General features: G+C 34.5%; 1 protein-coding gene across 6 annotated transcripts in view; it reads right to left on the bottom strand.

Annotated features, from left to right (window-relative positions):
* Window positions 1–22,145, bottom strand: part of VPS13A (vacuolar protein sorting 13 homolog A) — a 238,492-nt gene that overhangs the window by 21,294 nt on the left and 195,053 nt on the right. For 4 of the 6 annotated variants that reach the window (XM_019033908.4, XM_055351759.2, XM_019033909.4 and 1 more), the window contains exon 68: window positions 15,142–15,253. In XM_019033908.4, coding sequence (XP_018889453.4) covers window positions 15,142–15,253 — 112 coding nt within the window. Of the gene's footprint in view, window positions 1–11,638; window positions 14,951–15,141; window positions 15,254–22,145 lie in introns of those variants that run through there. The other 2 variants (XM_019033911.4, XM_019033910.4) reach the window with 2 other exon arrangements.

The raw sequence follows: 22,145 nt of genomic DNA, 5'->3' as shown, positions 1-22,145 counted from the left end.
ACGGTGAGACCCCGTCTCCACTAAAAATACAAAAAATTAGCTGGTTGTGGTGGCAGGAGCCTGTAATCCCAGCTACTTGGGAGGCTGAGGCAAGGAGAATCACTTGAACCCAGGAGGCAGAGGTAACAGTGAGCTGAGATCACACCATTGCACTCCAGCCTGGGCAACAGAGCGAGACTCCGTCTCAAAAACAAAAAACCATGAAATTCATCTAAATGAAAGATAAAAATGAATACTATTAAGCAAGAAAATATATAGATAACAAATGGTTTTATAGACTGGTTAATCTGAGGGTTCAGGAGATGAGTGGGAAAGAGGAAGCATTTATGAATAGATTCTATTTAAAATTTAAGCTTATTTCTAAAACCAACAAAATTCAGGAAGTTAATTGTAAAATGGTAAATACTGCCATTTTAAAACTATTTAAGAAGTAAATAGACAAACTGTTTAAAACAATCTTATCTTTAGAGAAAACTTAATAAGTATAACTTCCTTAGAGTTTTATGATGAATTTTTAGGGATAAAGAAAGTTTTACTAATTCACTTCAAACCTCAGAATCGAGTGCCATGGCCAGGAAAAAGAAGGTATTCAAGCAAACTTCACAATCAAATATAGTAGAAATTTATTACCTCAAAACTTAATGATTTCATATTCTTGAATGAGAATAAATGTAAACAAGAATAAAGAAGTGACATGTAGCTTACCTTGTCTGACGTAAGTTGGTTTTAAAAAAATTAAATCTTACTGACTATATGGTCAAATCTGAAGAGCAACCAGCACTTATTTTATCCCTCATAACTTCATCCTCTCCCATGCTAATATGCTATCTTGACTGTCAGCAAAACCATAGGTATAGGCTATACTGACAGCTTAGACAGGGCAGGAAAGCTGAGCATAACCTTTGACATAAAATCAAGTGTAAGATACTATATCTTAAGAGATACGAATTATTGTCATCAACTGGTACAACCAAAAGCCTGGAGAAGGAAAAGAACTATGCTCATGAAATAGTTATATGTACTGACAACAGCAGACCATCAATTAACATACTTAATATATTCTAGGAGAAGAGCCAGAGTGAGGGCATCAAGGGTAATGTAGGTGCACAGTGACAAAAGTCTCACTAAAGTTCAGCAGAACCTCTAATGGATCAACATTTATGGGTCCATCATACTATATATCCCTGAAAGCAGCAGTAACATTTCTTTTAAAATACTGTGTAATTCAGAGCAGTTCAAATCACTGAGGTTTTACTGTTTCAACTGCTTGCCAATTAGTATGTGTGGAAAACTGTCATGGTGTTTTAACTACTCTATTAACCTTGAAAGGAAAAAAAAGATTCTTTTTTAAATTCTTAAAATCTATTCTTTTAAATTCTTAAAATCTACTCTTAAATAGAATAGATTTTATCTTGCCAAAGAGGACAAAAATGAGGAATTTATATAATGATGACTAAGAACTTGCATAAACTGGTATTCATCTGGAATAATAAAAACATGATGTTATTATTAGGCACCATGCTAATAATTACAGGCATATCTAACTTTATTATACTCCATTTTATTGTATTTCCCAGATATTGTGTTTTTTACAAATTGAAGGTTTATGGCAACTCTGCATCAAGCAAGTCTACAGGCACCATTTGTCCAACAGCACATGCTCATTTCGTGTCTCTATGTCACATTTTGTTAATTCTTACAATATTTCAAACTTTTTTTATCATTATTATATCTGTTATGGTGATCTGTGATCACTGATCTTTGATACTGCTATTTTATAGTCCTTTTTGAGGCACCATAAACTACAGCCATAGAGAGTGAACTTAATCTATAAATGTGTGTTCTGACTGCCCCACTGATTGGATGTTTCCCAAATCCTCTCCCTCTCCTTGAGCCTCCCTATTACCTGAGAAACAACAATATTGAAATTAGGCCAATTAACAGCCCTACAATGACCTCTAAGTGTTCAAGTGAAATGAAGAGTTATATGTCTATCACTTTAAATCAAAAGCTAGAAACAACCAAGCTTAGTGAGAAAGACATGTCAAAAGCTGAGTTAGGCGGAAAGGTAGTACCTCTTGTACCAAACAGCCAATCTTGAATGCAAAGGAAAAATTCTTGAAGGAAAGTATTATGAAAGTGTTACTCCAGTGAACACAAGAATTATAAGAAAGCAAAACAGCCTGATTGCTGATATGGAGAACGTTTTAGTGGTCTGGATAGAAGATAAACCAGCCACAACATTTCTTCAAGCCAAAGCCTAATCCAGAGCAAGGCCCTAACTATCTTCAATTATATGAAGGCTGAGAGAGGTGAGGAAGCTGCAGAAGAAAAGTTGAAACTAGCAGAGATTGGTTCATGAGGTTTAAGGAAAGAATGCACCTCCATAACATAAAAGCACAAGGTGAAGGGGCAAGTGCTGATGCAGAAGCTACAGCAAGTTAGCCAGAAGATCTAGCTAAGATCACTGATGACAGTGGCTACACTAAACTACAGATTTTCAATGTAGATGAGATAGACTTCTATTGAAAGATGCTATCCAGGACTTTCATAGCTAGAGAGAAGTAAATGCCTGGCTTTAAAGCTTCAAAAGACAATCGGATTCTCTTGTTAGGGGCTAGTGCAGCTGATGACTTTATTTTCTTTACAGACATGGTCTTGCTGTTTTGCTCAACCTGGACTTGAAGTTCTGGGCTCAAGGGATCCTCTTGCCTCAGTCTCCCAAATAGCTGGGACAACAGGTGGGTGCCACCATGCCTGGTGCAGCTGGTGACTTTTTTTAAGTTGAAGCCAAGACTCCATTCCAAAAATCCTAGAGCCCTGGCCACATGAGGCATCTCACGTGTATAATTCCAGCACTTTGGGAGGCCATGGTGGGCGGATCGCTTGAGCACAAGAGTTCAGGACTAGCTTGGGCAACATGGTGAAACCCCATCTCTACAGAAAAAAAAAAAAAAATTAGCCAGATGTGGTGGCACATGCCTGTAGTCTCAGCTACTCAAGAGGCTGAGGTGGGAGAATCAACTAAGCCTGGGAGTTCGAGGCTGCAATAAGCCAAGGCCATATCACTGCACTCCAGCCTGGGTGACAGAGTGAGACTCTTATCTCAAAAAAAAAAAAAAAAAGTGCCGGGTGTGGTGGCTCATGCCTGTAATCCTAGCACTTTGGGACGCCGAGATGGGTGGATCACCTGAGGTCAGGAGATTGTCCCCAGCCTGGCCAACATGGTGAAACCCCATCTCTACTAAAAATATGAAAATTAGCCCGTGTAGTGGCAGGCGCCTGTAATCTCAGCTACTCAGGAGGCCGAGACAGGAGAATTGCTTGAACCCAGGAGGCGGAGGTTGCAGTGAGCCGAGATTGCGCCATTGCAGGCTACCTGGGTGACAGAGCGAGACTCCGTCTCAAAAAAAAGAAAAAGAAAAAATCCTAGAGTCCTTAAGAATTACACTAAAGCTACTCTGCCTATGCTGTATAAATGGAACAAAGCCCAGATGATAGCACATTTGTTTACAGCACAGTTTACTAAATATTTTAAGCCCACTGTTGAGACCTATCGCTCAGAAAAATATTACTGCTCATTGACCATGCACCTAGTCACTCGAGCTCAAGAGCTCTGATGAAGATGTACGAGATTAATGTCATTTTCATGCCTGCTAACACAACCATCCATTCTACAGCCCCCATGGATCAAACAGTAATTTCAACTTTCAAGTCTTATTATTTAAGAAATACATTTTGTAGGGCTGCCACAGGGAGTGATTCTTCTGATGGATCTGGTCAAAGTAAATTGAAAACTTATGGAAAGGATTCACTATTCTAGATGCCATTAAAAACATCTGTGATTAATAAGACGAGGTCAAAATATCAATAGTAACAGGAGTTTGTCTGGAAAAAGTGGATTCCAACCATCATGGATGACTTTGAGGGTTCAAGACTTCAGCGGAGAAAGTAATTGCAGATATGGTGCAAATAGCAAGGGGATTAGAAGTGGAGCATGAAGAGGTAACTGAATTGTTACAATCCTATGATAAAACTTGAACAAAGGAGAAATTGCTTCTTATGGATAAGCAAAGAAAATGGTTTCTCCAGATGGAATCTATTATCCGGGAAGATTCTATGATTGTTTAAATGACAACAAAGGATTTAGATTATTCCATAAAAATAACTGATAAAGCAGCGGTAGGGTTTGAGAGGACTGACTCCAATTTTGAAAGAAGTTCTATTGAGAGTAAAATGCTATCAAACAGCATCACATACTACAGATAAATCTTTCGTGAAAGGAAGAGTCAATCAATGTGGGAAACTTCATTTTAAGATATTACCACAGCTATCCCAACCTTCAGCAATCCCTATCCTAATCAGTCAGCAACCATCAACACCAGGCATGCAAAAGATGGACTCACTGAAGGCTTCAGATGATCAGGATTTTTTTTTTTTAGCAATTATGTATTTTTAAATTAAGGTGTATATATATATATAGTTTTATATAGTTATATATAGTTTTATATAGTGTATATATAGTTTTTTAACGACGTTATTGTACATAATAGTCTACATTATAAACAATTTTTATATGCACTGGAGAACAAATATATTCGTGTGACTTGCTTTGTTGCCATATTTGCTTTATTCTGGTGATCTGGAACTGAACGTGCAGTATCTCTGAGGTATGGCTGTACATACATTACCTCATTTGTTCTAACCCTAGCAACACCACCAAGATAGGCACTATAATTATCTTTTACAACCTGGAAACTGAGGTCAGATAAGCATAATAAAAAATAATAACTCTAGTAAAAGAAAAAAGGCTACAATTGAACTCAGGTTTACTTGGCTCCAGAGTCCACGCCCTTAGGCACAGGGTATTGCTATATCTCAAAATAATTTTTATTAACAAAACGAGTTAGCACAGAAGAACTATATATATTCCAGTAGACTCAGTGGGATCTCATTTTAACAGTTCATTGGTATATGGATTTAGATATCTCACAAACTGTTATCATGTCTCTTGCAATGCTTCAAGTTCATATAATACCTAGGGATCATTGTCTCTGTGGAAGATGGGTCATATTTTAGGTGTCTCTGATTCCTAATGTTCTTTACAGCCTTGCATATACCAGCTAAACAACAAACAGGAATGAGAGTGTGAAGATCCAACATTACAGGGTTGGCCTCTAACATGGCATGTGTTTTATGCCCCATCACCAGAACAATAAAGCTCACTACAATTATAAACTCATGACAGATGAGCAGGAACCTTCAATACTCTCTTCAGGGCTGTAACTCTACTATCTACAAGAGTGTCTGAATACACAATGAACAGAAATGAATTCGTTTGTAGAACAAATGAATACATGGCATTGATTCTTTTCTTTGTATTCATATAAACTATGCTACCAAATAAAGCCAGCAAAAATTCAATTTTATATATCTATATCTATCCATATATTTTATTCTTTTGGCAACTTATTCCAGAAAGATTAACTTTACATGAAATGTTCAATCTCCCATATTTGTATTCCAACACTGCATCTTCATAAGATCTCTAACTCAAACTACTTTAGACTTGAAGTACCACAGAAATGTCTAAATCTGTATTTCTTTATAGTGCTTCCGTAGGGTTCTTTACAGTGATAAATTTTCACTGAAAAATTACCATTACAATTAATTAGAGTCATCATTAGAAGTGACTAGGATATCAATTTCATTTGAATTTAAAACGAAAGATTCTTAACTGACAAAAACAAAACACCAAAAAACATGGTGCTTCCTTTAATAGATGGCATTAAATTTTGTTTTCGGATGAGTGAAAAGAGGGCTCTAATCTGATTTTGCATGATAACTGTTTCATTCGGCAAGTGAATGTATCCTTTCACAGGACATTTGGCTAATAAAAAATAGACTTTTCATAACGTATACTAGTTTTCTAACAATGTTATTGTTACAGCATGCACGTACACACACACAAATATTTCTGAATGAGCTTTACTACACTCACCTTATGCTGAGAATCTTTGTGTCCAAGGTAACTAGGGAAAGTTACTAGGTAGAGCTCTATCACATCAGTAGAGAAATCATGAGTTGAGTCCTGTATCAGAATTTAGCAACTTTAGCTTAATTAAGGCTGAAGACCTTCTAGCTAATACTTACTGCACTTTTAGCTGTACTGACAGATCTTTGATTAAAAAGATGTAAGACTCAAATTGAACGTACCTGGGCTTAACATTTGAGGATTTCTTTTAATGTTATAATGTATTGAATTTTCTATTACAGTAGCATTTATCCTTTCTTATTTACAAATTTAAGGGATGCAATGATGACAAACTGAAAGATCTAGAAATCAAATTAGTCTTGTTTAAGTTCCTGAATTAAAAAAGAGAATTAGGCCAGACGCAGTGGCTCACGTCTATAATCCCAGCCACTTGGGAGGCTGAGGTGGGAGGATCACTTGAGCCTAGGAGTTCAAGGCTGCAGTGAGCTATGATTGCACCACTGCATTCCAGCTTGGGCGAGAGAGTGAGACCTTGTCTCAACAACAAATAACAACAACAACAACAACAACAACAACAACAACAAGAAAAAGAGAGGGACAGGGTGGGGGGAGGGGTGGCGGGCGGTGGGAAATGAATAAATTTTACACTTGAGGTGAAAGAAAAAACCTGAACCTCCACGAAGTGGAATCATCACCACCAGAGGAAGACATAATTTATTTCAAAATCTTATTCAAAAATTATTTTTATATAACACTGGAAGGTTCTAAGTGGGGTTCCTTACTCTATTTTGGACTCTACTGGTCCAAAATATAGTGGTACACACTATTAAATGTTCAATATTTGGGCCTTTGAAAATAATGTGACAGTCTCTCCAAGAGATTCCTGCTAAACTAGTAAGGTATGATAATTGTATCCAAAAATCCATGGAAATCTTTTCCATGAAATCTGCTTTATTTGAGATGCTAAGAATTCTAATTTGCCTGGATAACACAATTTGGCTCTCTTCAGTGTTCTCATCCCATTCAGAAGTATCCTTCTGGAGAGGAAGAGCTATAAAATGAAGAGTAAAGTCCAATAGCCTTTGTCTCCTAGTTCTTGTCCACTTACTCAAATTTTCAGATGAAGCCAGGAAGTGTTCGGCACTACTCTGGTGATCTGACTGCTATAGTAAGACCTTTCTTCCAGATTAGTAGTCATTCTCCTCCTGAAGTAAAGGGAAAGACCACGTCGGCTGACGGCAGTTATCTTCCAATTGCTATTAAGGCAGTGTTTGAAGCTAATTATAAACATCTGTAATTTCTGAAAGAAAAGAAATATACAAGACACAAAAACAGCCTCCCTTCTGTAACAACTTACATGACAGCAGTTATAGAATCCCTGTAAAAGATTCAAAGACAACATAGATAAATTCAAAAATACCTGAAATGTTTAAGAACACACTATACTACACCCACAGGACAACTCAGCTGTCAACATTCAGACACAATGAAGGACACAGGAATCATACACACACATACCCACGCAAACACATTTTAAAAGATTTACTTAAAGGGAAGAAATGTTTTTTAAAAAGTATAGAGTCAAAAGGTAGAAATGTTTAACGAAAAAGAAAAAAGCTTCTACATCAGGTATACAAACAAAAAGCCGAGAGCAATGGATCAAGTCTGAAATCCCAACACTTTGGGAGGCTGAAGTGGTAGGATCGCTTGAGCTCAGTTCAAGACCAGCCCGGGCCACATAGCAAGACCCTGTCTCTATGAAAAAATTTAAAAAATTAGCCTGGCATAGTGGTGCATGCCTGTAGTCCCAACTACTTGGGAAGGTGGAGCAGGAGGACTACTTCAGTCCAGAGTTTGAGGATACAGTGAGCTTATTCAAGCCACTGCACTCCAGCACGAGCAATGGAGTGAAACTGCGTCTCAAAAAAAAAAAAAAGAGTTCTGCTTGCTCTTTATGTGCTCCATAAATAAAGACTAGGTTTCCCAATTGCGGATATTTCTATGAGTGGTATGCTTTTTTAATCTTTAGAAGTTAACAATGCTGCTTATACAAATATGTAGTAAAACATAAAATGGCAATTTATACTTTTGGGTCATAACCAGGTGAATAAAAAATTTAAAAAGGAAATATATCATAAATGGTGGGGAGACAGGATAATTGTTTCCTTTTCTATAGTTTCCTGCTTTTCTCTAATGAGCATACTTCAATGTAGAAAATAATCTATTTAATGTAGAAAATAACTAACGTTGAAAAATTTCGTATCTTTACAAAATACTAAAGTTGTCAACTGAGAATCAATGTCAGCAAACGGATCCACAGGTTTTTAGCTTTTTCCCTAGAAATGCAGGTCTGTAAAATTTTTAATTCATAGAAATGCCAAGTTTTATTGAATATACTCAGAAAACCTTTGTAGCCATAATATAGTTAACAGGTTACTGATAAATGATAATTTATAGTAGAAAAATATAACATGCCCAATTACAACAAATTGGGTATACTTAGCTAAATCTCTGACTATCCTGGTTGCTTTTAAAAAACAAAAATAATGCCTATAATATTTTCAGTGCTCACGTATTTGAGGAGCTCTAAGATCCAGAAGAATAGCATAATACAATTCAGGAGAAATCTTTACAATTTCATTGCTTAAAACATGTGTAAGCAATGAAGAAGATTCATCAAAAGCCAGTTTTATAACACTGTTAAATGTGTGTTTTAAAATTGGTATTTGGAGGTAGACTGTTGCTATATATTGGTTGATATGGAATAATTGCTAAATAAATTTATCATACTTATTGAGAATGATAAATATTCTGCCATGTTAAAACAAACCAGACAATAAATCCCTATGAAAATCATAAATTATTTTAATTAGTTCTCTTAACACAGACCTATTTGAAATTATTTGTTTTACTTTCCTTTGATGCAGGACTTTCTACGTTTTGTATAATGCTGGCTGTACTCACTGTACTTTATGAACTCACAAATTCACTCACTAATATTAATGATTAAATTAACAGTGTAAGCATTCTTAATTGATATCTATTTATTCCAAAGGTGCTGGAATAAATTGACATTTTCACATATCCATCATCATTATTATTTGAGCTAAATAATGTGTGTACACTTAACATCACCTGATTTTGATCCATAAGACCCTTTACTATTTTGCAAGGAAATCTAATAAACAAAAAGCTGAAATTTGAAGATGCAGTAGAAAATACGCAGTAACAGTTCGGATGGTTGTTTCTGGTCCTTCTCCCATCACCATAAAAAAGCTGAATGCAAAATTTCATTACAAGACTTAAATCAGACAAACTAGTAGCTACTATAGCAGTCATTTATAATCTTGAGACACAGAAACAACAGAGTATTTTTCATATTGAATATTGATGTCTTGGTCATAAGTATGCAGTGGCTCCAGGTGTACACTTAAATAACATGAACTTAAAATCAACATTCAACACTGCATCAGTGATATGTGTTTTGAATAGTTTCAAAAACAAATTTATAAAATACTGATTATTTTAAATAAGGAAACAAAATTTGACTTCCTTTTCTATAATACTGAAAATTGGCAATATTATTCTGAATTTACATTTGTTTTATTTATATCCCATGTGAGTACTAATTAATTTCATTTACAGGCTTAGATTATTTATCTATGGTTATGAGTGTCCACAATTACAGATTTTTACAAATTTTTCTTCCTGCCAGTTTTCAATATGTTATTCAAGTGTCAGGTAGACACAAAGGAAAATAAGGAATCTCCAGGTAATCACTCCCGCAGGGAAGGAATTTCTATACCTAAGCAATGATCATGCAGAAATCTGGAACATAAATGAAGTTAAAGCATATAGAAAGGTGTGGCATTACATAATCAATTTTCAAACCGCTTTCTCACTAGACTTTCCTGTTAGATACTACCATTTTAAAAATTCTAATTATAGAGCCACTGATAAACAAGAGTTCATCTTATTAAAATCCAAATATAAATTCATTTTCTATATATTTGATAAGAAATAAGAATATATTTTTGCCTAGATCCTCTATCTCCATCAAGAGAACAATGGTGTAAAACAAAAGAGCAATTCTTTTTTTTTTTGCTTTTACTAGAGAAAAATTCAAGATTTTTTTCAAAACTGGAACACAATTAATACCTGTCCTCAAGAGGTTTGAAAAGATAATTTCACTGTGGCAGAAAAACAAGGGCAATTACACCGTCAAAGAGCAGATCTCGGCTGGGTGCGGTGGCTCACGCCTGTAATCCCACCACTTTGGGAGGCCCAGGCGGGCGGATCACGAGGTCAGATTGAGACCATCCTGGCTAACACGGTGAAACCCCATCTCTACTAAAAACACAGAAAATTAGCCGGGTGTGGTGGCGGGAGCCTGTAGTCCCAGCTACTCAGGAGGCTGAGGCAGGAGAATGGCGTGAACCCAGGAGGTGGAGTTTGCAGTGAGCCGAGATCGCGCCACTGCACTCCAGCCTGGGCGACAGAATGAGACTCCGTCTCAAAAAAAAAAATTAAAAAAAAGTAAATAAAGAGCACATCTCATCTCTAAGGGCTAAAAACTCAAGAATGATGAAACTCTAAGACCACACGAGCAATGTTTACTAGTTACTAGCATATTATTTAAAATATTTTTACTGTTGAAGAAATTTTAAATAAATGTAATCCTACCTCCAATTTTCTTTTCATGAAAATGGTAAATCACTGCTAAGATAACCACAACTTTTTTTTTCCGATAAATTCTTAAGGAATCAAAGGTTAAGATCATCTTTATGAATCCCATTCCATGAAATTGTCACAGGCCAAGCACAGTAAATTTGGGAAATGTCTTGCAAACAAGTAGTTTCCACAGTCTCTTTTACAAAGGCCTTGTGACTAGCAAAGTTGGAATGTAAGAAGCCAATGAAGAAACTTCCAGACTCTTCCTTCCTTAAGCATATACAAAATACAAAAATAGGCAGTATTCTTTCTAGATTTTAGAAGGAGCAGTAAGTTTTGTTTGATTTTGGCCAAGGGTGAGAGAGGAGTGGGTGCACAACAAATACAAAGTTGGTTTCCAATAAAGCAGTGACTATTTTAATGGTCACTATTTTTATGTACTTATTCTAAAAAGATAAAAATACTACTGTGATTAAAACAATAATTGAATTTTTTGATGTTTACATAACAGTTTTTTAAAAAAACTTTTTGATGTTTACATATTAGTAAGTTTGTTTTCAAACAAATTTTACATACATAACCTTGATTTCTATTTAATTTGAATGAATTCTGCATAGGAAGAAATTTCAAAAAAGCTGATTTTTTTCAGTTTTTTTGCAGTAATCTCAATATTTTCAAATTTAAAGTAGTCACTTTCAAAAACATAGAGAATGATTTATAGAAATAAAACTTGATAAACCTAAGAATTAGAGGAGACTCAGAAATCATGTGCTGAATCAGTTAAATTAAATCACCTGTTGCTTATACTGAGCTTCTGCTGTAGTCAAGATAAATGTTCCTTTGTTGATCCAAAAGCACAGCAGTCATAGGGATTAAACATTCTAACTACCAAAGATCATATACTTTTTAGAGAATTTTTTAAAGTACATCTGATATATTAGAGAAATAGGACAGTTTCATCTATGTTGAAATTTTTTAAAAAACCTTTATTACACAAAACATAAAATAGATTTACTAATGGATCTTTCAGAGATATATGTAACATTTTCCCTAATATTACACAGAAAAAATATATATAGTTATGTTTACGATAGAAGTTTCCAAATATTCTGAATTCATAATAGAAATATAGTAGATGCATATACAAATTAATAAGTGAATATAATGACTATTAAAACCAACTTTGTTCATTGTTTCACAAAAAATATGTGAAACAAAACAACAGAAAGTAAAGCAAAGACATAAAAGAACAGTTTTTTTCATTCTCAGACTATAAATTATTTTACTATCTAACCTTCCATGAGAGGCCATGACTGTTTTTTATAATAGCAGTTCAATCTATATGATTTGGGGATAGAACAACAAATTCACACTCCTTTAGATTACATATGTTTATTATTATTAAATGAAATTTGACAAAAATATCTTTAAAATGATAAATATAAAACACTAAATGGCGATTACTATTTTCTTCCTTTTTTTTTACACAGTGGCATTACATTAAAGCCCAGAAAATTTACAGAGACCATTAAAAAAAGGCATTTTGCTAACAAACAAGAAGGCAATTTAAAATCAAACCAGTGAACATCAAAATTATATTTAAGTCTAACTTGAACTCTTAAAGACAAACTATGCAATACAAAGCTATAAAATATATAAAAGCAAATCTATAATATGTTGGATGCCCTCCCTACTTTGGATGTAAGATACATTTTTTCTGTGCTTAAATAATACAATTATTTTGCTTTATGAAAATGTGTAGGAAAACATTTTAGAAGAAAATGTGTTTTACCTCCCTATAAATGGACATATGGGCATTATGGTATAAGTCATACAAAACATGTTAATGAAACATTCCAAGTAAAATAAAGAACATATGAATTTTAATGGTTTAGATTTGACTCATCATCATCATCATCATCATCATCATCACTACTGCTACTGTGAGTCATAATCCACTCCCTGTAGAATTGAATTTTCTGTAAGCATGGCAAAGGAAAAAAGAAGCACAAAGGTTAGTAGAGTATGGCAAATTGCTTGAAAACATGTAAGATTATGAAATGTTCAAAGAGTGAGAATAATTTTAAAGCAGATTTTTTCAGCTATGACTCAGACTGTAATTATGGATATAATATTCCATAACTTAAAAGACCTAAGACAATTCCACTAGTTGGTACAAACTCAATGTATAAATTGGTTTGATGATATCAATAAGGTATTTTGTGAATATATTAAAATTACCATTCTATTTCTCTAATAGGCAACTTTGACCAGCAGGAAACACTGTAATAATGTGCTACCTTCTAGATAGAAAGGTGCACAATAAAAGAATGTAAATTATTATATGAGTGTATATAATTTAGTGAATACATCTTTTTTAGAAAATAAGAAAATAACATGAGAAACATTTGAAAGTATCAAATATTTTAAGGCACCTTCATTATATCACTTACATAAAATCTAGGCAGATGAGATGGATTTTAAATCCAGTTTATGTGTCATCTAATTATTTTCCACAGTACTGGTATTTACATATTTTTTAAGTGTTTGCTAATAATACACTAGAGCTTTGATTAAAAAAAAAAAACAAAACCCACCACCATCAAAACAACAATCCACTTTTTATACCTGTAAGAAAAAAAATGCTAACTGCAACATCCCAAGGTACTTGGTGAATCCCTACAAATATTTCAGCTAATACTGTGTAAATGCTTGCTGAAAAACAAGTAATGGCTGACAAGTGCTGTGGTTTTTAGTCATTTAAATAGCTCTTTTAGTGATTAATGATGAGACTGACCTATTAAAAATAAATATGTATCTTTAAAAGTACACAGTCAAAAGTCATGTTTTTACATCTCAAAGTTTAAAGCTTCAGAAAACAATGAGAAGGTATGTACTTGTCACTAAAATCAAATTATCAACCATGAGAAATTATTGGTATCTCATGGCTTCCTTGTGGGTATCATAACGTGCTCACTTATAATGAGGATATATTCCTAAACTCTCCTCAACACTCATCCTTACTTCGTACTATATTTGATTTTTAGTCTAGTAAAATGTTAGTAACTTGTTAACTGCGTTCTAACAAGGGAAGGCAGGTATTGGGTAGAAATACATGTTTTGACTGTATCAGCCATAGGTGACTCCTGCAAATTTACTATCTTCCAAAGAACGATACACTGTCATTGTAGAGACTGCACAATCTGTCCATTAGAGCACAACCTCTTAACAGATTACCAGTTCTATCCCAATATACAATGATTTTGATGCTTTAAAAACATTTTAAATACAGTATAAAATCACTTTACTAAATATTGCATATTAACTCTATGGTTACATTTTAGTATATTAGAAGCCTCAGAGAAAGAGTTAGAAGTATATTTTAGGCAACACTATATGCCCTGCAATAGGTAAAATACTGAAGTTTAAATCTTTACTCTGATCACATTAAATATCACAGTATTTAAAATATTAAAGCCATAAAGGAAGCTTCATATTCCAACAGTTTATTGCTACCATGAGTATCTGCAAGCCTACATAACATAATGATTCCTTGTTTGTTTTCAAACAAATGATTTAATTTAGTATTCCACCTCTAAACCACAGAAACAACATGACACTGGTATAGCCTATTATATGATTACTAGTTACCTACAGCATAATCCAGGTTTTAAAAAGTCGAATTTACCAAGCAAGAAAGTTGTCTAAACAGATTCTAACTTCAAACTGTCTATTGTTCCAGATGCTACTTTTTATTATTAAAAGATACTGGTTTGCATGTGAACTGCTTATCAAATCCCACAAGTTTTATAAAGACTACACTAGAATAAAGCAGGAAGAGGGTCACGGCCATTTAAGCATTTTCAAAGGCAAAGCACAAGAATCCAAGAGTAATTCACAATAGCAGTGTTCCTGAGTTTTGCTTTTCCTTCTTCATGTGTAATTGGATATAAGGATTATATATCTGGTATAAAAGCTACCAGTGGTTTAATAACCCCACAACAGAAATGGTTTAATTGGTTAAGTAAGTACCACCAATGACGAGGATATATAAGGTACAAAGGCTTTCAACAAATCTAGCAAATCCAGTGCAGAACTAAGAACACCCTATAAAAAACCAGATTCATTAAAATGCCTATTAAAAGTTACCAATACAAAAGGTTTTCTTTGTATTCAAAATACTGAAACAGCTGTACGTAGTTTGTAAATTTTAAGACTAAAATCTACTGTTGGCTTTCACTTGCAAAGTCATGCATTAACTTTTCATATCAAACTTTTTGATGCCTGTAAAAAAGAAAAAAAAATCTTATAGTAAATAAATGTACTTTAAAATCTAAGTAAATATAAGAAACTTATAAGTGGAATTAAACAAAATAGATAAAAGCCCAAATAATTTAATATATATTAAATGGCTACTTAAAAAAAATCTAACTTGACTAAATTAATCTTAATTTATAAGATAGCTCTTAATTTACCTGTAACATTTGATTTCCAGTCCCATCCCTCAACCTGTACGGTCTGATAACTCCATCTTCATTGAAGAACCGAGGAGGTCGCAGACTCTCCACTTCAGAAGTCTCTGTAGCTCTAGAGGAAAAAAAATATAACTTTATTTTAAAAATTATTCAAAAACTTGTAAATAAACTATAAAATGCAATTACTAAAAACAATCTTATTTCAGATTAAAAATATTACAACATTCTCTAATTTTAAATTGTTTTTGTAACACAAACAGTGTAAGTTCTCTAGAAAAATACAGAACTATAGAGAAGTTTAAGTCTCTAGAACTTTCTTTGTGATAATAATCACAATATTAGCAATTATTGCTTTTTCTTTTCCTATTATGTTGTCTAGTTTCTTTAGTATAATGCTAGAAACAAAAAGGGATTGCAAGCATCCTTGTCTCATTCCTGACCCTAGGGAAAGCTTCTAAGAGTTTTCTGTGAAGTATAGTTATCAGCAACTTTTTTTTTTAAAGCACCCCTTAACAAGTCAAGAAAGTTCATTGCTACTTTTAGTTTACCAACAGTTCTTTTTTGTTATTGTTTTTGAAAATCTTAAATAGGCAATGAATTTTAAATAAGAATTTCTTTTCTGGCATTGTTTTGATCACATGGTATATTTTCCTTAATCTATTAATGTTATAAATCACATTATATAGTTTTCTAATATTCAAATACTCTCACAGTCCTCACATTCTTACTGGGCTTGATGTGTATTACTGTAAACACATACCCCAATCCTGGGCAACATACACTGCTCTACAAAAAAATAAAAAAAACTAGTCAGACATGGTGGTATGCAGCAGAAGTCCCAGACACTCAGAAGGCTGAGGTGGGAGGATAGTTTGAGCCCCATGCCACTGCACTCCAATCAGGATGCCAGAGTGAGACCCTGTCTAAAAACAAACAAAAAACCAAAAAACACATACCACATACGGCTAAATTGTGTATGGTAGTATTATATTTAACATTTTTGCTTATTTGGTCATAAGTGACCACTCAATTTGTTCACTCAACAAGTATCACATATTCAACAAATATTTATTAAGAGGTCCCCAACCCATGGGACTTGAACCAGTACCGGTCCATGGCCTGTTAGGAACTGAGTCGCGCAGCAGGAGGTGAGTAGTGGCGAGCAAGCTTCACTGCCTGAGCCCCACCTCCTGTCATGTCAGCAGCGGCATCAGATTCTCATAAGAAGGCGAACCCTATTGTCAACTGCACATGCAAGGGATCTAGGTAGCACACTCCTTATGAGAATATAACTAAAGCCTGATGATCTGAGGTGGAACAGTTCCATCCTGAAATTATCCCTCCTGTCTGGTCTGTGGAAAAATTGTCTTCCATGAAACCAGACCTTGATGCCTAAAAGGCTGGGGACCGCTAACATAATGTATACACATGCATGGGCATATACATATGAATAAATTCTCCAACTGAAAACAAAATAGGGCCGGGTGTGGTGGCTCATGTCTGTAATCCCAGCACTTTGGGAGCCCGAGGCGGGAGGATCATGAGGTCAGGAGTTCGAGATCAGCCTGGCCAATATGGTGAAACCCTGTCTCTACTAAAAATACAAAAATTAGCCGGGCGTGGCGGCATGTGCATGTAGTCCCAGTACTTGGGAGGCTGAGGCAGAAGAATCACTTGAACCCAGGAGGTGGAGGTTGCAGTGAGCCGAGATCGCGCCACTGCACTCCAGCCTGGGCGACACAGCGAGACTCCATCTCAAAAAATAAATAAATACATAAGTAAAAAAATAAAAACAGAATAGATAAAAAAATATGATCTAACAATATACTATCCACAGGAGACCTGATTTAGAGTCAAAGACACAAACTGGTTGCAACTAAAAAGGAGAAAATATATGCAAAGTGAACAGTAACTAAAAGAAAGCTAAAGTGGCCATGCTAATGTCAGAAAAAAACAGCCTTTAAAAAAATTATTAGACACAAAGAAGGGCATTTTATAAGGAAAAAAGGGTCAATCCATCAAAAAGATAAAAAATTATAAACATATAAGCAGTTAATAAAAGAAGCCCCAAATACACAAAACAAAAACTAAGAATTTAAAAGACAAAAAGGCAATACCACCATAATAGTTGAAGATTTCAGCAACCTACTTTCAAAAATGGATAACAACTAGATAAAAGATCAGCAAGGAAAAAAGAGAACTTGAATAACACTATAATCCACTAGACCTAACAGATGTCTATAGAACGTTCAAACCAACAACAACAGAATATATATTCTTCTCAAGTGCAACAGAACATTATTCAGTATTAGCTATCTATTAGGTCATAAAACATGTCTCAATAATATAAAATTAGTGTTTGCTTCTTGGCCTTTTGGCTAACACTGAATGTAAATATAAAACTACTGAAAATAGGCCAGGCGTGGTGGCTCATGCCTGTAATCCCAGCACTTTGGGAGGCCGAGGTGGTCAGATCACTTGAGGTCAGGAGTTCAAGACAAGCCTGGCCAACATGGTGAAACCCCATCTCTACTAAAAAATACAAAAATGGCCGGGCGTGGTGGCTCATTCCTGTAATCCCAGCACTTTGGGAGGCCAAGGCGGGCAGATCAACTGAGGTCGGAAGTTCGAGACCAGCCTGACCAACATGGAGAAACCCTGTTTCTACTAAAAATACAAAATTAGCTGGGTGTGGTGGCACATGCCTGTAATCCCAGTTACTAGGGAAGCTGAGGCAGGAGAATCGCTTGAACTCGGGAGGCGGAGGTTGCGGTGAGCTGAGATCGCGCCATTGCACTCCAGCCTGGGCAACAAGAGTGAAACTCTGTCTCAAAAAAAAAAAAAAAAATTAGCTGGGTATGGTGGTGTGTGCCTGTAATCCCAGCTACTCAGGAGGCTGAGGCAGGACAATCTCTTGAACCTGGGAGGCAGAGGTTGCAGTGAGCCAAAATCACGCCACTGCACTCCAGCCTGGGTGACAAGAGTGAGACTCTATCTCAAAAAAAAAAAAAAAAAAAGGACTGAAAATATACAAGTATGATATCTGACCACATGGAAGAAAACTAGAAATGTGTAAATAAGAGAAATTTATGAAATTTACAAGTGTGTGGAAATTAAAACACAGAAGCATAAATAACAAAATGTCAAAGAAAAAAATCACAAGAGAAATTCACTACTTTGAAACAAATAAAAGCAAAAATACAACACACCAAAACTTAAAAGATGCAGCAAAGACAGTGCTCAGAGGGAAATTTATAGATGTGAATGTCTGCATTAAAAAAGAAGGTCTGAAATCAATAATATAACTTCACAAGTTGAGAAAGTAGAAAAAGCAAACTAAACCCAAAGCTAGCAGAAGGAAGAAAATAATAAAAATTAGAGCAGAGATAAAAGAAATAGAGAATAGAAAAAATAGAATCAATGAAACTAAAAACTGGTTCTTTGAAAAGGACAACAAAAATGACAAGCCATCACTAAACTGACAAAGAAAAAAAAGAAGACCCAAATTATGAATAACAGGAATTAAAGAGGGAACACTACTACCAATCTTATGGAAACAAAAAATAATTATAAGGGAATACTAGGAATAAATACTATATAAGGGAAAAATAATTATATGAGAATACTAGTAAATATTTACTATGATCAATAAATATATATCAACAAATTAGAACATCCAGATGAACTGAACAAATTCCTATAAAAACTACTGACAATGACTTAAGAAACAGCCTAACTAGACCTTTACCAAGTAAAGAGAGTGAATTTGTCATTTTAAAACTCACCAGAAATAAAAGTAAGAATCAGATGGTTTCACTGATCAATTCTCCAAATTTTTTTTTTAATTAACATCAATGCTCCACAAAGTCTTCCAAAAATTTGAAGAGGAGGGAACACTTCCTAAATCATTCTGTGAGGACAATATTACCCTGATACCCATACCAGGCAAAGACATCACAAGAAAACCACAGACCAATATCCCTCATAAATATACATGCAAAAATCCTCAGCAAAATACTATCAAACCAAATCCAGTAAAATATAAAAACGATTACACATTATGTCCAAATGGGATTTATCCCAGGTATGCAATATTAGTTTAAGATCTGACTCAATTAATGTAATATACTACATTAATGAAACAAAGGAAAAACCAACTATCAACTTAATTTAATTATACAGAAAAAGCATTTCATAAAATCTAACATGTTTTCATGATAAAGACACAAAAACCTATAGCTAACATCACACTTAATGGTGAACATCTGAAAGCTTTCCCCCTAAGATTAAAAGCAATATAGGCATGTCTATTCTCTCAGCACTTCTACTTCACATTGTACTAGAGGTTCTAGCCAGGACAACTAGGCAAGAAAAAAAGCATCCAGATCAGAAAGGAAGAAGTAAAGTTACCTCAGTTCTCAGATGATATACTCTTACATATAGGAAACCCAAAAGAATCCACAAAACCATTAGAGCTAATAAACAAGTTCAGTAAGATTGCAGAAACTCAAATATAAACAGTTGTATTCAACACACCAGCAATAAACAATCCAACAATAAAATTAAGAAAACAATTCCATTTAAAACAGCATCAAAAATACTTAGGAATAAGTTTTTAAAAAGAAGTATAAGACTCGTACATTACAAACTATAAAACATTATTGAAAGCAATTCAAGAAGACCTAAATAAATGGAAAGACGTTGCATTTTCACGGGTTAAAAGATAATACTGTTAAGATGGCTACACTCCCCAAATTGAACTACAGATTCAATGCCATCTGCATCAAAATCCTAGCTACCTTTTTTGTAGAAATTGACAAACTGACCCTAAAATTTTTTAGGTAACTTAATGACCATTTCTTTTTAGCCTCCTTTTCTGGGTCTTCCTCATTTCCCCAACTTCTAAGAGTTGGTGTGCCTGAAAGCCAAGTCCTTGGATCTTATTTTTCTCTTTTCAGTCTCATTCCCTTGGTGATCTCATCCAATCTCATGGTTTCAAATACCTTATTATAGGCTCACAAATCTTGAATTTTTACCTCTAGCTTGGACCTTTCTCTATACTTCAAACTCCTCTACTCAACAATGACGTGATGTCTCCATTTGGATGTCTAAGAGATATTTTAAGCTTAATATATTCAAAAGGAAATGTCTAATACCCTCTTTCCCTAAAAAGAATGACAACCTCACCCTTCCAGTGCTACACATAAAAACTTTAGAATTATTCTTCACGATTCTCCTTCTTTCATATCCTGCATCCAATTTATCAACTAATGCTATTGCCACTATCTTTAAAATACATGCAGGACATAATGTCTAGTACTCTTAATAGTCGAATCACCATTGTCACTCACTTGGATTACTGCAAAAGCCTTTTAAGTGTTGTTTCTGCCCTAATCCCCTGTGGTTACGCCTCAACGCAGCAGCCAGCTCACATCATTTCTCTGGCTTGAAACCTTTCAATGGCCTCTCATCTTAAGCAAAAGCCTAAGTCCTTACAGGGGCTTGCCGAGTTCTACGTGATGTGATTCCCCGCATGTTCCCTGGTAACATCTTTTTCAACTTTCCCCGTTCCTCACTCTACTCCAGGCAAACCAGTCTTGCTGTTTCTCAAATAGGCCAAGCACATTCTTGCATCAGGGCTTTTTAACTGCTGTTCCTTCTGCCTGGGACATTCTTCTCACATGGCTCACCCTTTACTTCTTTCAGGTCTCTCCTCAAATATAATCTTATGAGTTAAGCATCCCTGATCACTGAATATGTAAAATAGCAACCCTCCTCCCTACCATTTTGCATCTCCTTACCTCCTTTAATCTGCTTTATTTTTCTTCATGGCATTTTTCACCATTTAGCATATCATATATTTATCGGTTACTTATTTTTGTCTATTACTCTCCCACTAGAATGTAAGCTGTATGAACACAGAACCATTGCCAATTGTGTTCATTGCTGGTCCCTCAAGTGATTAGAGAAGTGTCTAGATCATAGACAATGCTCCCTAAAATGTGCTGAATAATTATTCATGTTTGTATTAGGTAGCTTGTTAACTCTATTCAGATAATCTATTTACTTACTTTTATTTTGTCTTCCTGATCTATCAATTATTGAGAAAAATATTAAGTTCTTCCACCTTTATTGTACATTTGAAAAGTTCTTACAGTTTTGTCAAGTTGTGCTTTTAAAAATTAAGGCTATTTTATGAACTGAGTAGAAGTTTGAAATTGTTACTATCTTCCTACTTAGTTCTTTTTATCATTACCTAATTACCTTATTTATTCCAAATAATGCTTTTATTGCCTTAATGTCTGTTTCATCTAATATTAGTAAATACATCCTCTTTACAAATAGGACAATATTTAATACCAATCATTCTCTCCCCAAACTGCGTTTTATTATTTTTTAATAATGTTTCCAATGTTGCTTTCATGTAGCTCAATTAGATTTATCCAATTTATATTTTTACCTTTGAAATCTTGTAACCCATTCCTCCTTTTACTTTCAGTGTCTTTTTTCACAGGTACATCCTTCAATAATTCTTAGTCTTTATTATTTTTTCTAAAAATGTTTCATTGTGCCCTCAATCCCTAAAGGTAATATAGCTGGGTACAGAATTATCAGGTTTTAGATAAATAGAAGGTAATTCTAGCAGCTTTTGAAAGAAGCCTTTATATGTTTCAAATTCCTTACGTTTCACTGACTTTTGAGCTTCTCTGACGACTACGACTCAACACATTATATTTATGAAACTTAAAGTTACAGGTAGAGGAGAATGATTCCTTTTCCCCCATCTTAATTCTAAATGCCGAAACCAGAAACACCCAATTATGGTAACCAGTATGAAATACTGGCTTAAGAGGAATAGCTCATATGATGACAATACATATCCCTATAGAGCAGAAAGCAAGAGAAAACACAAAGGAAAAAGATTAGGAAGACAGCCACCCACCTAACTTTCTAAGATACGTGTCATTAACATTAATTTTATCATCTGTTATATGTGTTACAAA

Source organism: Gorilla gorilla, chromosome 13 (assembly GCF_029281585.2).
Source record: "Gorilla gorilla gorilla isolate KB3781 chromosome 13, NHGRI_mGorGor1-v2.1_pri, whole genome shotgun sequence".
Taxonomy (NCBI): domain Eukaryota; kingdom Metazoa; phylum Chordata; class Mammalia; order Primates; family Hominidae; genus Gorilla; species Gorilla gorilla.
This window is presented reverse-complemented; position numbering and strand designations above follow the sequence as displayed.